Raw genomic sequence first — 12,961 nt, forward strand, 5'->3', positions numbered from 1 at the left:
TTCAACCGAGCAAAACTCAGAAACCATCAGTTTGAGGACACGTGCTGCGAAAAGTTTCAACACATGCAAAGATCACAGAGAACCCTAGGGTCAGGTGGGAGGAATAGTCACCTGTGCACTGGGAAACACTATTATATTTTAGTTTTAGTCTCATTTGATATATATATTTATATATATTTGTTGTCTTCATGATGTCTCTGAATAATGGAAAGTCGGCAAAAGTGTTTGCAGTGGTGGCAGAACATCTGAGGTGAAAGTAGTTACATCAGAGTATAGAAATATAAGTATTAAACCTTGTAGATCTTTTAAATGTTTTGTTGTGATCAACATATTCATAAAGTAGTCATTATGATTTTAAGAATACAAGTCTTCAGCACAAAAATAAAATGTAACCTGTAGAAATATAAAGTATAAAGCTTGTAAAATAATGTCTAAACAAAAGTGTGATAATCAAAATATTCCTAAAGTAGTCATTATGCATTTAAGCATAAATGTTTCTGTCACTAAAATGAATGTAACAGTGCAATAATAATATCATTAATTGTTCTGTTTATCCGTTTTTATGAATACCTTTATCAATCAATAACAGATATGTATGATTGTGTATTTTTACGGGGTGCACTGTGGTAACTACCCCGAACACGAGTTTTATTTCTAGAAAAATGAAGCTCACGTCCATCTGTTAACGCAGCGCTGCTGGTTATTCCCACATCACAGCTGGTGACTAAGGGTGACCAAGAAGAGTTTACCTTCTTTCTGTAACTATCGATATCTTTGTGCCCTGGTAGATTCCAGCAGCTTTTTGTCTCCCCTCCTCTCTGCTCCTCCTCTGAAGTGGATGGAGAGATGTGGTGCTACCAGAAACCAGGGTTTGAAGCTCTCCTCCTCGCTGAGCTGCAGAGACAGCAGCAGCGCAGCCAGTTCTGTGACACTCTGCTCAAGGCAGAAGGTGTGAATACATATTTCACTGATGACTTTAAATCGTGTTGTTGTGCTGTTGAACATGTCCATTTGATGTAAGACATTTTAACATCTGTCCTCTCCTCCAGGTGTTTCAGTGCCGGCACACAGTTGCCTTCTCTCAGCGATCAGTCCCCTTGTGTCCTCCACTCTGTCCTCCACCCCGGCGCCGCCTGCAGGAGAGAGTCGTCTCGTGGAGTTTCAGTCTCTTGACTCCTGCACGCTGCTCCGCATGGTCAGGCTGCTGTACTCCGGAGAGATGGCAGGGGAGGGGGAGAAGGAGAAGCAAGAGGCTATTTCCGCTGCAGCCAATCTGGGCATCCACGGGCTGGTGGAGGTCACGAGAAGAGATCATAAAAGCAGCGTCGAGGAAGGAGGAGGCCGACATGTGGAGGTGGGCGTTCAGACCGAGCCGATGATGTTGGAGGATTACAAGAAGAAGCGGGTCAAGTGGAGGAGAGAGGTGAGGGATGGGTGCACTTTGCTGTGGAAGGAGACCCAGTCATATAGTGAGAAAGACATGTGGACACAGACAGAGGAGCTGCAGGGAAGCACAGCTCCCTCTACTCCCTCTGCCACCTCCGTTGAAACCATGGACATGGCTGCTCTCCACAACGCAGAACAGACAGACTCCCAAATTCTCCCCTTTCAAATTCCCCACATTCCCATATCCCTCCTCTACCTGCCAGAAAACCAAATAAACCAACCTCCCTCTGCATCTGCAGCATCCATGCAAGACTCCACAGCAGCTGAACCCACAGCTGGTGCTGTTGCGGTGCCGCCGTTCTGCTCCGTCCCCCTGTCTCTCCAGCCTTTCTCCACCCTGTGCGCCAGAGATGCCACAGAGGGCGAGGAGTGGCTGGACGAGCAGTTTGAGCGTTTCCAAGGCAACATCCCAGGATTCATAAACAACTTCCTCCACCCAGACAAAGAGGAGGGCGGAGGCAGAGGGCGAGCGGGGCGGAGTCGTGGGGCAGGGGGGGGGAGGCCACGGAGAGCCGGGGCAGCTGAGAGACGAGCCGGGAGACCACGAGGCAGCACAGGAGGGAGATGGAGGGGACGGTTGACCCAGACGGTGGACGTGCAGAAGGTCGGGGTGAGCAAGGTGCAGAAGCTGTTCCTGCAGAGGTGGGGGAGGAGGTCCACGAGGACGGGTCAGGGTGGAGGAGCCGCAGGCAGGAAGTTGTACCTGAAGACAAGAGAGTTTCTGAGGTCGGCCAATAGCTATCGCAGAAGTAGAAGTCGTGGCAAAGTGTTGGAGTTCAGTCAGAGTGAAGAGATGCTGCCACACAGTCAGGCAGGAGGAGGAGGTTCCACAAAGCATGGACAGAGAACCCCAGTGCAAAAGGTCAATCAGGTGAGGGTCTGTTCTGCCTCTGAGGAAGGTCGTCGTTGTGGTGGGGGGTTTTCTTTTCCTTTATAACTATTAAATTTTCTTATTTAATGTTTCTTTATATATCTTTCTTTAATTATTGCTAATACTGCACTACTTACACACTTTTGTGGATATATTCGTCCACAAGGAACAGGAAAGCAAAAATCATTTTAAACTACAACATTTTATTTTAAACATGATATAAGGTTAGTCACAATCCAGAGATGTCATAGTTAAATGTTCAAAATGTCACAAAAACACTATTATACATAAATAATTATTACAATGATATATTTGAATGGTGGATTTGTGGTAGTAAAATGACAGTCTGGAATTAACCCGGATCCTCTGTAACTGATCCACTGATTAGAAAATGTATTGTCCCCCTTGTGTGTTTGGTTGAATAAGTCTCTACCTGTAGTTTTCTGACCAATCGTCTCTGCTCAGTAATTTCACCATATAATCATTAAATATTAACAACGCATATTTTCATTTGTTGAACATTCTGCATTTTGTTTTGTAATGCCTGGTTACAGGATGGGCTGCCTGGCAGCGGGACTCGGAGCTTGAGGGCCAAGTCAACGACATCGTACTCTATTACTCCTGTTCACTTCTACAACATTGACACCTTATCCAGCCCCCACCTCCAGCCTTCTCCGTCTCCTGCAGCCTCCTACATGCCTCCAGCTTCATCCCTGCACCACACCACCTGCCTCCCTGTTCCGGAGCCGCCACCCTGCCAAATCGATTGTCTCCTGGAGGAAGTGATGAGCGGACTCGACATTTTTCCAAAGAGCAGCAGTTTTCCTGGTTCACGGCATCCTCGACCAACCAGAGGCAGCAGCTGTACCTACGTCTCCTCTGGGAATAGTTTGGCCCAAAGCAAACAGGTCTCGACTACTGAACTCCTGGAAGCTTTTCATGGGTCTGAGCAAGTTGCCGGTGTGACAAGTGAAGCTAGCACTTCTTCTTCTGCACAAGGTGAGGTACCTGTTATGCAGCTGCAGGGAGAGGGAGAGTTGAACCATATGCTGGAACTCTTCCTTCATTCGTTTGAGCAACACGTTGAAAACTGTCATGCCAGGGAAGAGGAAGAGACAAATGGGGAAATCTCCACTGAGCCGAGCAAGTCTTCCCCAGTCCTGAACAGTCACAGAAAAACTAAGACCAAGACCACACGTCCAGTCATACGCCCTCACACTGAATCACAGCAGGGGGAGGAAGCTGACAGCCACACAAGTCCTTCACAGCCACACAAGGCCTCAGCTCAGAGTCCCGCTCCCCTACGACGTGCTGAGGGAACTTCAGGGAACCACAGAACACAGAGAAAACGAGAATACAAGAAAAAAAAGACTCAACATCTCTTCTCATTAGAGAAAAGGAGGGTGAGGAGGAAGCCGGTGCCTTTGAGTTATGCAGAGATTAAGATCCTTCACGGCCTCAGAGACAAACGGCTCCAGCAGATTCCTGTGGTGAAACTGGAGAGGAGAGGACCGATACCAGTCAGAGTAACGCTGCAGGCATACAGCTGTCAACGTCTGGAAGTCAAGGTGACAAAGTTTTCTAACTGCTCCCCAGTAATAGATCTGCAGATATCTTATAACTGAGGTTAATGCGAGTCCAGCAAAAGGAAAAAACAGTTAATTATCAGAAAAACACCTTCATGAGCAGAAAGACTTATCCCATCAGGAGTAGGTTTAGGAAAGCAGATATCATGGTGAGCATTTTACCTTTTTGTACAAGATGTGTGTTGCAAACTGAAATTCACCTCATCGACTGTGGGGTTAGTTATCAGGAAATTCTATTCAGACATTCCTGTTCTTCAGATGACGTACCTCAGGCTCTGTTCAGACCTGGTTTTGACAGCGGTCCTGAGAGATGCGATCAGAGGTGGTCAGCTTTCAGTTTGTCTGTTCACACCTGGTATCTACATCAGCCTCATCTGGGAATGTACTCTTATAGTCTGTTCTGTTACTGTTGTTGTTTTGTATTTGTTCAAACGATTTAATACAGTTCATTTGTTTTACAGGATAGTGGGCCCTTGCTTTACCAGCCACTGGTAGACAAATCAACCTCAGCAGGTTCCAGTCGAGGCAGGTCCAAGGAAAACGGACACCATGTCAGTTTACCTCATGATGGGAGTTCAACACCTGTGGACCGCTTTGCCACGAGTGAACAACTGGAGGAAAACCAAGAGAGACATGAGGTAGAGTTGACTGTCGAGCCACAGGAAGAGGAAGAGGAACCTACGAGGAGGGGGGTGAAGAGGAGAGCTGAGTCATGGGGGGAAACCCACGATGTTGCCAAAAGGATTTGCTTTAAGCCAGTGACCGATCCGACCTCTGAAACATGCATACACAGCTCTGGATCTGCCGAGCTACACTCTGAACAAGCAGACACAGAGGCAGAGGAAGTGATTGATGTGGAGAGTGTTTCGCTGACCAGTGTCGGAGGCTGTTTGGAAGGAGGAAAAAAAATAGAAATCGAAGAAGTAGAAGAAACGGAGGAAGGTTCGATGTACGAGGAGGCAGAGAGCAGCGCGGATGAGATCATCGATGTGGATGGAGACACTGACGGTGGAACCAACATGGAGAACGATACCGGTGGCTGCAGAGGAGAGGCAGGAATAGGCCGAACGTTACCATCTCTGTCGCACTGTGTTTCAACTCCTTCGGCACAGGAGGGCAGCACGGGGTTAACAGGAAGCAGGGAGGAGGAGGTCATCAACGTGATTGGGGATTCCAGCCCCTCACTGAGCCGGTGATCATCAGCTGGACGGAGTCTTCAGGCAAGGAGGATGGAGACATTGACGTCGTTGGAGAAAAGACGTATGACTCCTCATCCGATGTCTTTGCTATTGTGAATAAAGGTGAGCTTGTATGTTAGAAGCCTCTTAGGTCCTCTCACATTAGAATCTGTGATGTTCAGCCCTCTGCAAATAGACAGAGGTGTCTTTTTATCTTCTTCTCATCTCGCTCTGTTTGTTATTTCTTACATTGCTCAGGAAATATTTCTGATTTGTTTTTATGGAGCTGTGAGTAAAGAGTGATCGAGATTAAGACGAACATAGTTTCATCATAAATGTTTTAAATGTAACGTCTTAAGCTTCTTCTGTTGTTTTCAAAAGGAGAAATGTGAGCGTCTTGTTCGTGGTTTGTTCGGATTGAAAACCAGATAAGTTTGGTGAAGACGTAAAGAGAAAGAGTTGCATCATTGTGCATAAAACTGCTGAACTGATCAACCGAACCAGGACTTTGCCATTTGTGTTCAGAGATTACGTGCGAGCTTGGTTTGTTCTTTCTTTGTTCTTCAGCTGTTGGTTTTTAACAAGTGTCAAGCTTGTTGCTTCTAGGTTTGATTATTTGTTGCTGTTAAACAAATATTTGTTTTAACTGTCGAGTGTTGAAAAACAACACAAACCAAACGTGTTTTATTCGTTTTATATATAACTGTGACTGTATTCTGTTTTAAATATGTTTGATAATTCTCACCTCTGTTCTGCTACAGTTTGTAAATGTTCCAGGAGAACTCGTGTCTTCCTTGTTTTACTGTTAAGTCATGTTTGACCTCGATCATTTCAACGATTGGACCTCGAGTCTCGGACTCTGATTTCTACAATAAAGATTTATCTTTTGTTCACTGGGTCGCATCAGGTCTGTAATCATCAGTGAAAATAAGGGTTCCTCGTCAATTTGTATATTTTTAATTTCATTCATGTTTGGGAATAAAGCAGAGGACTCACCATATATCAATATGCATGTTATAGCTTGATAGTTATAAATACCAACAGAAGATGTATCCATTTATATTTACAATAATATTGGATTCTCACAGTAAAAAAAAATAAAAAGCACATTTTAATAAATTTTTAAACATGTCATTGTTTGGTGCAGCATGATTTAATTTAAGGGGAATTTGTGGCATCGGTGGAGGTGTTGTATCAGAGTGAATATATTTTCTTTAGAGTTTTCTCCTTTCTTTTGTGTCTTTTGTTGCAGTTTCGACCATCAGACTAAAGAGTTTTGTTAAAGAAACTTTCTGCTTTGAGATGAATTATTGAAGATGTTCCTCTTGGTTCATCTCCTATCATGACCCAATTTTACAATCAGTCGTAAACATCCTCTACACTGTGCTGTCTAATTTATCACCTTAAATTAGATTGTAAAACACATACCCATGTTGCTACAGGCTCGAGGAGATTTTAATTACCACTTAGTTTGTAGTTTTGTTTCACACAGTGAGTGGGCACTTTTACCTCATATCAGTTGCAATGTAATCTAAAACTGACTGGGTTTCATTTGGGGATAAAGCATCAAAACATGAAGCTTTTTTACGCAAGAGACATTTTGATTATTTTAAACTTGTGGCTATTAAAACACGTGGCAGCGGACATGAGCTCCTGCAAAACTCAACTTCTCTTCTCTGTGAAAAGCAAAACTCAAAACTTTGCACGGCAGAGAAGAGGACACCCCAATGTGTTTATGTAGTATTGTTTTTCTAGTTTCTAGTTTAAAACTGGTGTAAAACATGCACATAATCTGATCAATAATGAAAAACAACAGGACATGAGGTGAAAATGAGTTTATTAGTCATCAACCTGTGGATCAACCTCCTACACAAAACAACACAACACATCTGAGCTGCACCACAGCGCAGTCTCTGGTTCCAGCGTGCTGAGGAAACGCTCTACTGATCGCCGGGCTCAGGTGAGAGTACAGCGCAGGTGTGTGTTTGTGTGCGTGAGTGTGTAGGGACGTCTAAACCAAGTAAAAAGACACTGTCACTGAGTGTCAGTTATGTCAGCGTGTGTGTGTATGTGTGTTTCCCTGTGCTTTAGCAGTGTGATATTGTCTCTTATCACACTCTGGCAGCGGCTGTTAATCAGTGGTGGGGTTGACTTAGGTTTGGGGCGGATGTTGTGGCTCAAGTCGAGAAGGAAGGAAAAAAGGGGGGTTTGAAAAGTGACAGAAAGAAAAGAGAGGAGGGGGTTATGGGTAAAGGGGGGGGGGGGGGGTCAGGGTGAGGTGCTGTCCGTGAGCCGGGGTCTCAGCCTGTATTATATTTCTCCTCTCAGTGCTGGATGCGCCTGATGGACTGGATCTGGGGGGTCTGACAGTGGGAGCCCCAGTTCCTCCAGTGCTGGTAGTCTCCACTGTGTCTCTCACACTCCATGATGTACTGCTGGCCCCTGTAGCCTGGGTACTGGTAGCACACAAAGCTGCAGGAGGGACAGAGAAGGCCGCCAGGGTTAGCGGGGACTATTTCAGGAGCCCCAGTGACAAGTGTGACCGAGTGGGGATTGAGTTAATGCTCAGAGCTTTGGGCTGGTATGTCTATTACATACAACACAAGCTGATGATGGATCGTGGCAATAAACAGATGTATTAACATGGGGAGAAGTTTTGGGATAGAAGTAGGTGATGCCAAATGGTCTACGTTGGGATTTTAAGTCGTTAAAGCAACAGGGACTAAAACAAGCGAATACATAAGACTTAATGTGAACAAATTCCAAGACATTTGTTCAGGTTTTGCAGATACGTATCCCACTGGTCACACCCCCGAAATGTACACAGAGAGAAATCCATAAAGACTCACGCGCCGCACTGCACATGCATGGAGCCAACCTCGGGCATCATCCAGCCCATGCCCTGCAGAGAGGGGTAGTCGTCACAGATCTCAACGCTGCGGCCCATGAAGTTCTCCTTCTCAAAGATGACCATGCGGCTGCTCTGGTGGGACTGCAACGGAGACAGAGACGGGTTTGATTGGATTCCTGAAGCAGTCAGGGCGGCTGCACATTTAGGAGTCAGGATGTCGGGTACTCACGGCGCAGTAAATGGGACGCAGAGACATGAGGCGCTCAACGTGGTAGGAGAGGGAACCGCTGTAAGCGTCCCAGTGGGGGTACTCTCCTCTCTCCAGGATGAACTGCTGGCCCTGGAAGTCATGGTGCTCGAAACCGACCCAGCTACAGAGGGACAGAGGAAAAGAGAGAGTCCTCTTTCACTTAATGACCTGCAGACATTTGTTTGTTTCTGTGAACTAACTTAAAACTGAACACTTGTATTTTCAGCCTGGATGCAGCACAAGAAATTCAGATAAACCAACTGTGGTAAGACAAGATTGAGCCTGAGGTGCAGCTCCCTTTATATGATCCACATCTCAACTGTCTCAGGGCTCAAAGCATCTAACACCTGAGTTTGGAATGATGCATTAAAGTAAAATAAATAAGAATAAACCTTTCCCTTGATTCACCCCAGCAAAGTGTTTCAGTTCTCATATTCCTCTAGTCACCACAAGTTTTGAGAGACTTACGCTCCGCTCTCCACCCTGATGGAGCGGATGTTGTCCAGCCCGCACTCCTGGATGTTGCAGCACTCGGAGGTGAACTCCAAGCACTTGCCCTGGAAATGCTCCTGCTCGAACACGGTCACCTGAGGAGACAGAGACAGAGAGAGAGAGAGAGGGGGGGGGGGAGGGGGGGGTGCAGGGATGTTCATCAGCAACAAGGTGCAAACCTAACCACTCTGGGGTTGCTCTTTTCATTCATACATGATTCCATCGCCATGTGATCCAGTTTTTAATCCTAAGTGTTTACCTTGAAGAAAGGTGCCATGCCCATTCCTGAGTTGACCAGCGGCTGCATCATTGGGGACCTTGTAGTTCTGTACATCTTTACTCTTGAGGGGGCAGATGAAGACAGAGAGAAGGAGGTGAAGACAACCAGAGACATGGATCTCCTCTTTTAAAACATCAGTCATCCACTAACACCACAACAACCTGAAAGGCCCGTTGGTTTAACTCAGCTTCACGCACGATGGTGCCACTTGCAATTAAAACACTTGCAATGTTTTGACATAATTCATTAAGTGGGGTCTGGGTGAAATAAAAAGTTTACTTAACCAGGAATATAAATAATCAAATAGAAGTAGAATGTGTTCAAAGTTAAAGAACAAGTTTGATCAGTGCTGTGCAGGAGGTTCAGTAAGTGCTTCTGGTTTTCAGGTGGTGTGTGCAGCAGCGGTCAGTGAGCAGAGATGCAGCCTTACCTAGATTGGCACTTTATTAGAAGAGCTTTGGAGTGGTACGCGCCCGCCTGCCTCGCGTAGAGCTTTGGGAGAACCTGGCGCTTCAGTTTTATACCGACGGTCGGGGGAGCGCGCCTGTGTGTGCGCGTCCACGCCTCTTGGTCACGCACAGGCCTTCACGCGGTCCAGTTGGGCCAAGCAGGTTGGAGAGGCGCGCTCCCGCTGCGTCTGCGTGGCCCCCTCTGGCTGCTGTTGTCCCGCTGCAGCGACCAGCTCAGCAGATCCCATAGGGGCCGCTGGCTGTTCTGGGACAAAGGGTGCTCCGGTATGTTCCGACACCGGTCAGCAGTCCAGCCTTTGGCCTGGCACAAAGGCCTGGGATCGGTTTGGAGAATGTGGTGGATTAACAGCGGAGCGCAGGGGCACACACAGGGAGGGGACTGGGTCGATCTGGATGGATGGATGGATGGATGGATGGATGGATGGACGGACGGAGGGGCAGTGAGGGACAGTAAATGTCACAGAACACCATCTTAGTGGCAACAAACACTTGACGCACCATCAAGGATCCACACTGGAAGGATGTGCACATTGGTGGAGACTGATTTAACATGACCATCTGTTTTCATAATGAAGTCTAGGGACCAACAACATGCCTTCTTCACTCCACAGACTCATTAGTAAAGTTCCCCCACAGTCACATCCCAGTTGCCCAATTCTACACAGCATAATAATAATATATCATTCAGGTTTGGGATCAATAAAGTATATCCATCTATCTATCTATCTATCTATCTATCTATCTATCTATCTATCTATCTATCTATCTATCTATCTATCTATCTGTCTATCTATCTGTCTATCTATCTATCTATCTATCTATCTATCTATCTATCTATCTATATCTACCCAGTTTTGAGCCTACCACACTGAAAAAATACTATTGTTTAACAAAAATACACAAATATAATATTGTTTGTTTATTTTTTCATTTTGAAGTTATTGTGTTGATACAACATGTTGAGCAAACCAAATAAATGTCTGTGTTACCAATTGAAGTAAATTTTATAGAGTTGGTTTTCTGTTTTCAGTGCAGGTGAGAATCACAGAAACCTCCAAAACTAAGTAGTGAAACACTTTATTCAGGTTTGTGTACTAGTCATGAATGATTCTCTGTGACATCTATCAAATAACAACTCTCAACAAATAAGACCCACAGAGGTTAAACCTGAAAACTCAGAGTTAGAACTGAAGAAGCCTCTTGGTCGAGAGTTGAAACGTCCTCAAGAAACACAAGCAAGTCCGGTTGCATATTGAACACTCCTGAAGTTACTCTGTATGTGACTGGAAACACGTTCTCGCATGAAACATTCCTTTTAAATGACATTAGCTGTCGCCATTTTATCTGAAACCCATCATTTGAAGCCACATTCCTAAAGCAACACTCACGTCACGGTGAAATTACAGGAAAATAATCTGAAATATAACATTTTGGAAAACTTTTCAAAGTTCCACTTGGACTGTTAGTCACAGGACCGTCCTCCCCGGCCCACCCTCTCTGTCCGTCCCTCTCTGATGATGTGGGGTTTCTTTTGTCTCCCCTCTCTGACCTCAGCAGGTTTGTTTCTCTTCCTATAATCCCTCTCCTGTGGGCGCCAGCGTATAAAAGGGACGGGCGCCCTCTGAACCGCACACACTCTGAGTGAGTCTCGTCGCAGGCATCGAACAAACAGACCGGTAAGGTACACACACTCACATCCACAAACGGGTGTGTGGCGGATACAGAGCAGGAGGGTTGGACTGGAAATACAGATGACTAATTATCTATCACAGTTTTAAATACATCGTGTATCATTCCCTTCTGTTGCATCCTTCTATTTCCATTTGTCACATTATTGTACCGTCTCTCATCATTCCTGTGTTTCTCTTTCCACCCAGTAAACATGTCCAGTGGAGATAAATCCAAGACTTCTTCCCAGACTGATGGGAAGGCTGCTCAGAGCAAGAAGTCTGAGATGGGAATGATGTCCTACAAGGTGAGCGGCTCTCACAAAGGCTCAGATACAGTCATGAAGTAACATTCAGTTTGTCACTCTGGCTCATCTGTGCACATCTGTCTCCCCCAGATGTACGTGTTCGACCAGGAGAACTTCCAGGGTCGCATGATCGAGATCAGCAACGAGTGCATGAATGTGTGTGAGCTGGGCATGGACCGCGTGCGCTCCCTGCGCGTTGAGTGTGGACCGTAAGTATCTCAAAGAGGAAGTTTGTGTGTCTGTGGCTCCGCACGGAATCCTCACAACGGGTCGTTTTCATCTGCAGCTTCGTGGGCTTTGAGCAGATGAACTTCTGTGGTGAGATGTACATCCTGGAGAAGGGAGAGTATCCCCGCTGGGACTCCTGGAGCAACAGCCAGAAGAACGACTACCTGCTGTCCTTCAGGCCCGTCAGAATGGTAAAGCAAAAAGTCACTCTTTCGCGTTTTGAATTTCTCTTTTGCTTCAGACACTCCTCTCACCTCAGTGTTTTTCTCTTCCAGGACCCCGAGAAGCACAAGATCTGCCTGCACGAGGTTGGAGAGTTCAAGGGCCGCAAGATGGAGATCATGGACGATGACGTTCCCAGCCTGTTCTCCTATGGCTTCACCGACAGAGTTGGCAGCATCATTGTCAGCTGTGGAACGTGAGTCTCTGGTGCTGTTGAATTCATACGGTGGTTTGCTAGAGCCCAATGTGTATTCTTAAACGTTTCCTCCTGTCCTCCAGCTGGGTGGGATACCAGTTCCCTGGATACCGTGGCAGCCAGTACCTGCTGGAGAAGGGCGACTTCAGGCACTTCAACGAGTACGGTGCCCGCCATCCTCAGTTCCAGTCCGTGAGGCGTATCCGCGACATGCAGTGGCACCAACAGGGCTGCTACACCATGGCCAGCAAGTGAGGCTCAGGGAAGGAGAGAAAGAGAAAGAGCGGAGGTGAGGGAGAGGGGCGGAGGAAGAGGGAAAGGGGGAGAGATGTCTGAGGCCTTCACCTCGGTACGATCTGACACAGTGAGGGGAAGGGTGAGGATCTAGATCGGCCCCATATCAGAGACAACACCTCAGTGGAAGGACCAGCTGGAGCATGTAACCATCCTCCTTTCCTCTCTGTCTCTACTTTTCTCTTTCTCCCCTATGGGCTGAGCTCTACTTTCCCCCCTTTTCCCCCTTTTTTTAGTCCCTCACCCCATTCCCCTCCACTGTCCTCTGAGACACCAACGAGGGAAACCCAACGCCTCTTGCTGTTTTACTCACACACGATTCTCAGCTCAGGGTACGATGCACCATGGGGAACTGAATCCCTTGAGCCCCCCCCTCCCCCCTCCTCTTCTTGCCCTTCTGCATTGCACACCCTCTCTGCTGTACAGAATCCTGGCCAAGTTTTCAATAAAAAGGAAAATCTTGATTTCAAACAATTTGTCTTTGGTTTTTGTTCATGATGAAATCACCTGAACACAAATGTTGATGAGCAAAGCAGGCAAATGAAAGTGTGTGTAATCATTATCCAGTCATTACTATTGAAGGGTAATCAATCAACAAATATCATTTCATGCTCGACTTCAA

General features: G+C 46.4%; 2 protein-coding genes across 3 annotated transcripts; one reads left to right on the top strand and one right to left on the bottom strand.

Moving 5' to 3' along the window:
* The first annotated feature begins 3,564 nt into the window (after positions 1-3,564).
* crybb1l1 (crystallin, beta B1, like 1) lies at positions 3,565-12,675 on the top strand. 2 transcript variants are annotated; one of them, XM_053428898.1, is made up of 8 exons: positions 3,565-3,885; positions 4,365-5,204; positions 10,982-11,100; positions 11,302-11,399; positions 11,490-11,608; positions 11,686-11,818; positions 11,903-12,045; positions 12,129-12,675. In XM_053428898.1, exons 4-8 carry the CDS (start codon positions 11,307-11,309, stop codon positions 12,298-12,300), a joined length of 660 nt encoding a protein of 219 aa, XP_053284873.1. In that variant the 5' UTR covers positions 3,565-3,885; positions 4,365-5,204; positions 10,982-11,100; positions 11,302-11,306; the 3' UTR covers positions 12,301-12,675. The 2 variants fall into 2 exon arrangements, 1 of the variants encoding a protein (XP_053284873.1); XR_008339529.1 differs by lacking the exons at positions 3,565-3,885; positions 11,302-11,399; positions 11,490-11,608; ... (1 more) ...; positions 11,903-12,045; positions 12,129-12,675 and adding an exon at positions 4,194-4,228 and having other exon boundaries at positions 10,982-11,071.
* On the bottom strand, positions 7,406-9,008 carry cryba1l1 (crystallin, beta A1, like 1). Its single transcript, XM_053428899.1, has 5 exons — positions 8,934-9,008; positions 8,651-8,769; positions 8,162-8,303; positions 7,931-8,073; positions 7,406-7,553 (listed from the first exon to the last, which is right to left on the bottom strand). The coding sequence occupies exons 1-5, from the start codon at positions 9,006-9,008 to the stop codon at positions 7,406-7,408; spliced, it is 627 nt and encodes a 208-aa protein (XP_053284874.1).
* Positions 12,676-12,961: the final 286 nt, after the last annotated feature.

This window comes from Pleuronectes platessa, chromosome 8, assembly GCF_947347685.1.
Source record: "Pleuronectes platessa chromosome 8, fPlePla1.1, whole genome shotgun sequence".
NCBI lineage: Eukaryota > Metazoa > Chordata > Actinopteri > Pleuronectiformes > Pleuronectidae > Pleuronectes > Pleuronectes platessa.

Bases quoted from the DNA above. Each gene is read 5' to 3' on its own strand.
- cryba1l1 (XM_053428899.1), bottom strand. From the start codon at position 9,008: ATGTACAGAACTACAAGGTCCCCAATGATGCAGCCGCTGGTCAACTCA. The intron at 8,770-8,933 runs GTAAACACTTAG...CTGTCTCCTCAG, and splicing joins GCATGGCACCTTTCTTCAAG to GTGACCGTGTTCGAGCAGGA. The intron at 8,074-8,161 runs GTGAGTACCCGA...TCTCCGTTGCAG, and splicing joins TGCGTCCCATTTACTGCGCC to TCCCACCAGAGCAGCCGCAT.
- crybb1l1 (XM_053428898.1), top strand. From the start codon at position 11,307: ATGTCCAGTGGAGATAAATCCAAGACTTCTTCCCAGACTGATGGGAAG. The intron at 11,400-11,489 runs GTGAGCGGCTCT...TGTCTCCCCCAG, and splicing joins TGGGAATGATGTCCTACAAG to ATGTACGTGTTCGACCAGGA. The intron at 11,609-11,685 runs GTAAGTATCTCA...TTTCATCTGCAG, and splicing joins CTGCGCGTTGAGTGTGGACC to CTTCGTGGGCTTTGAGCAGA.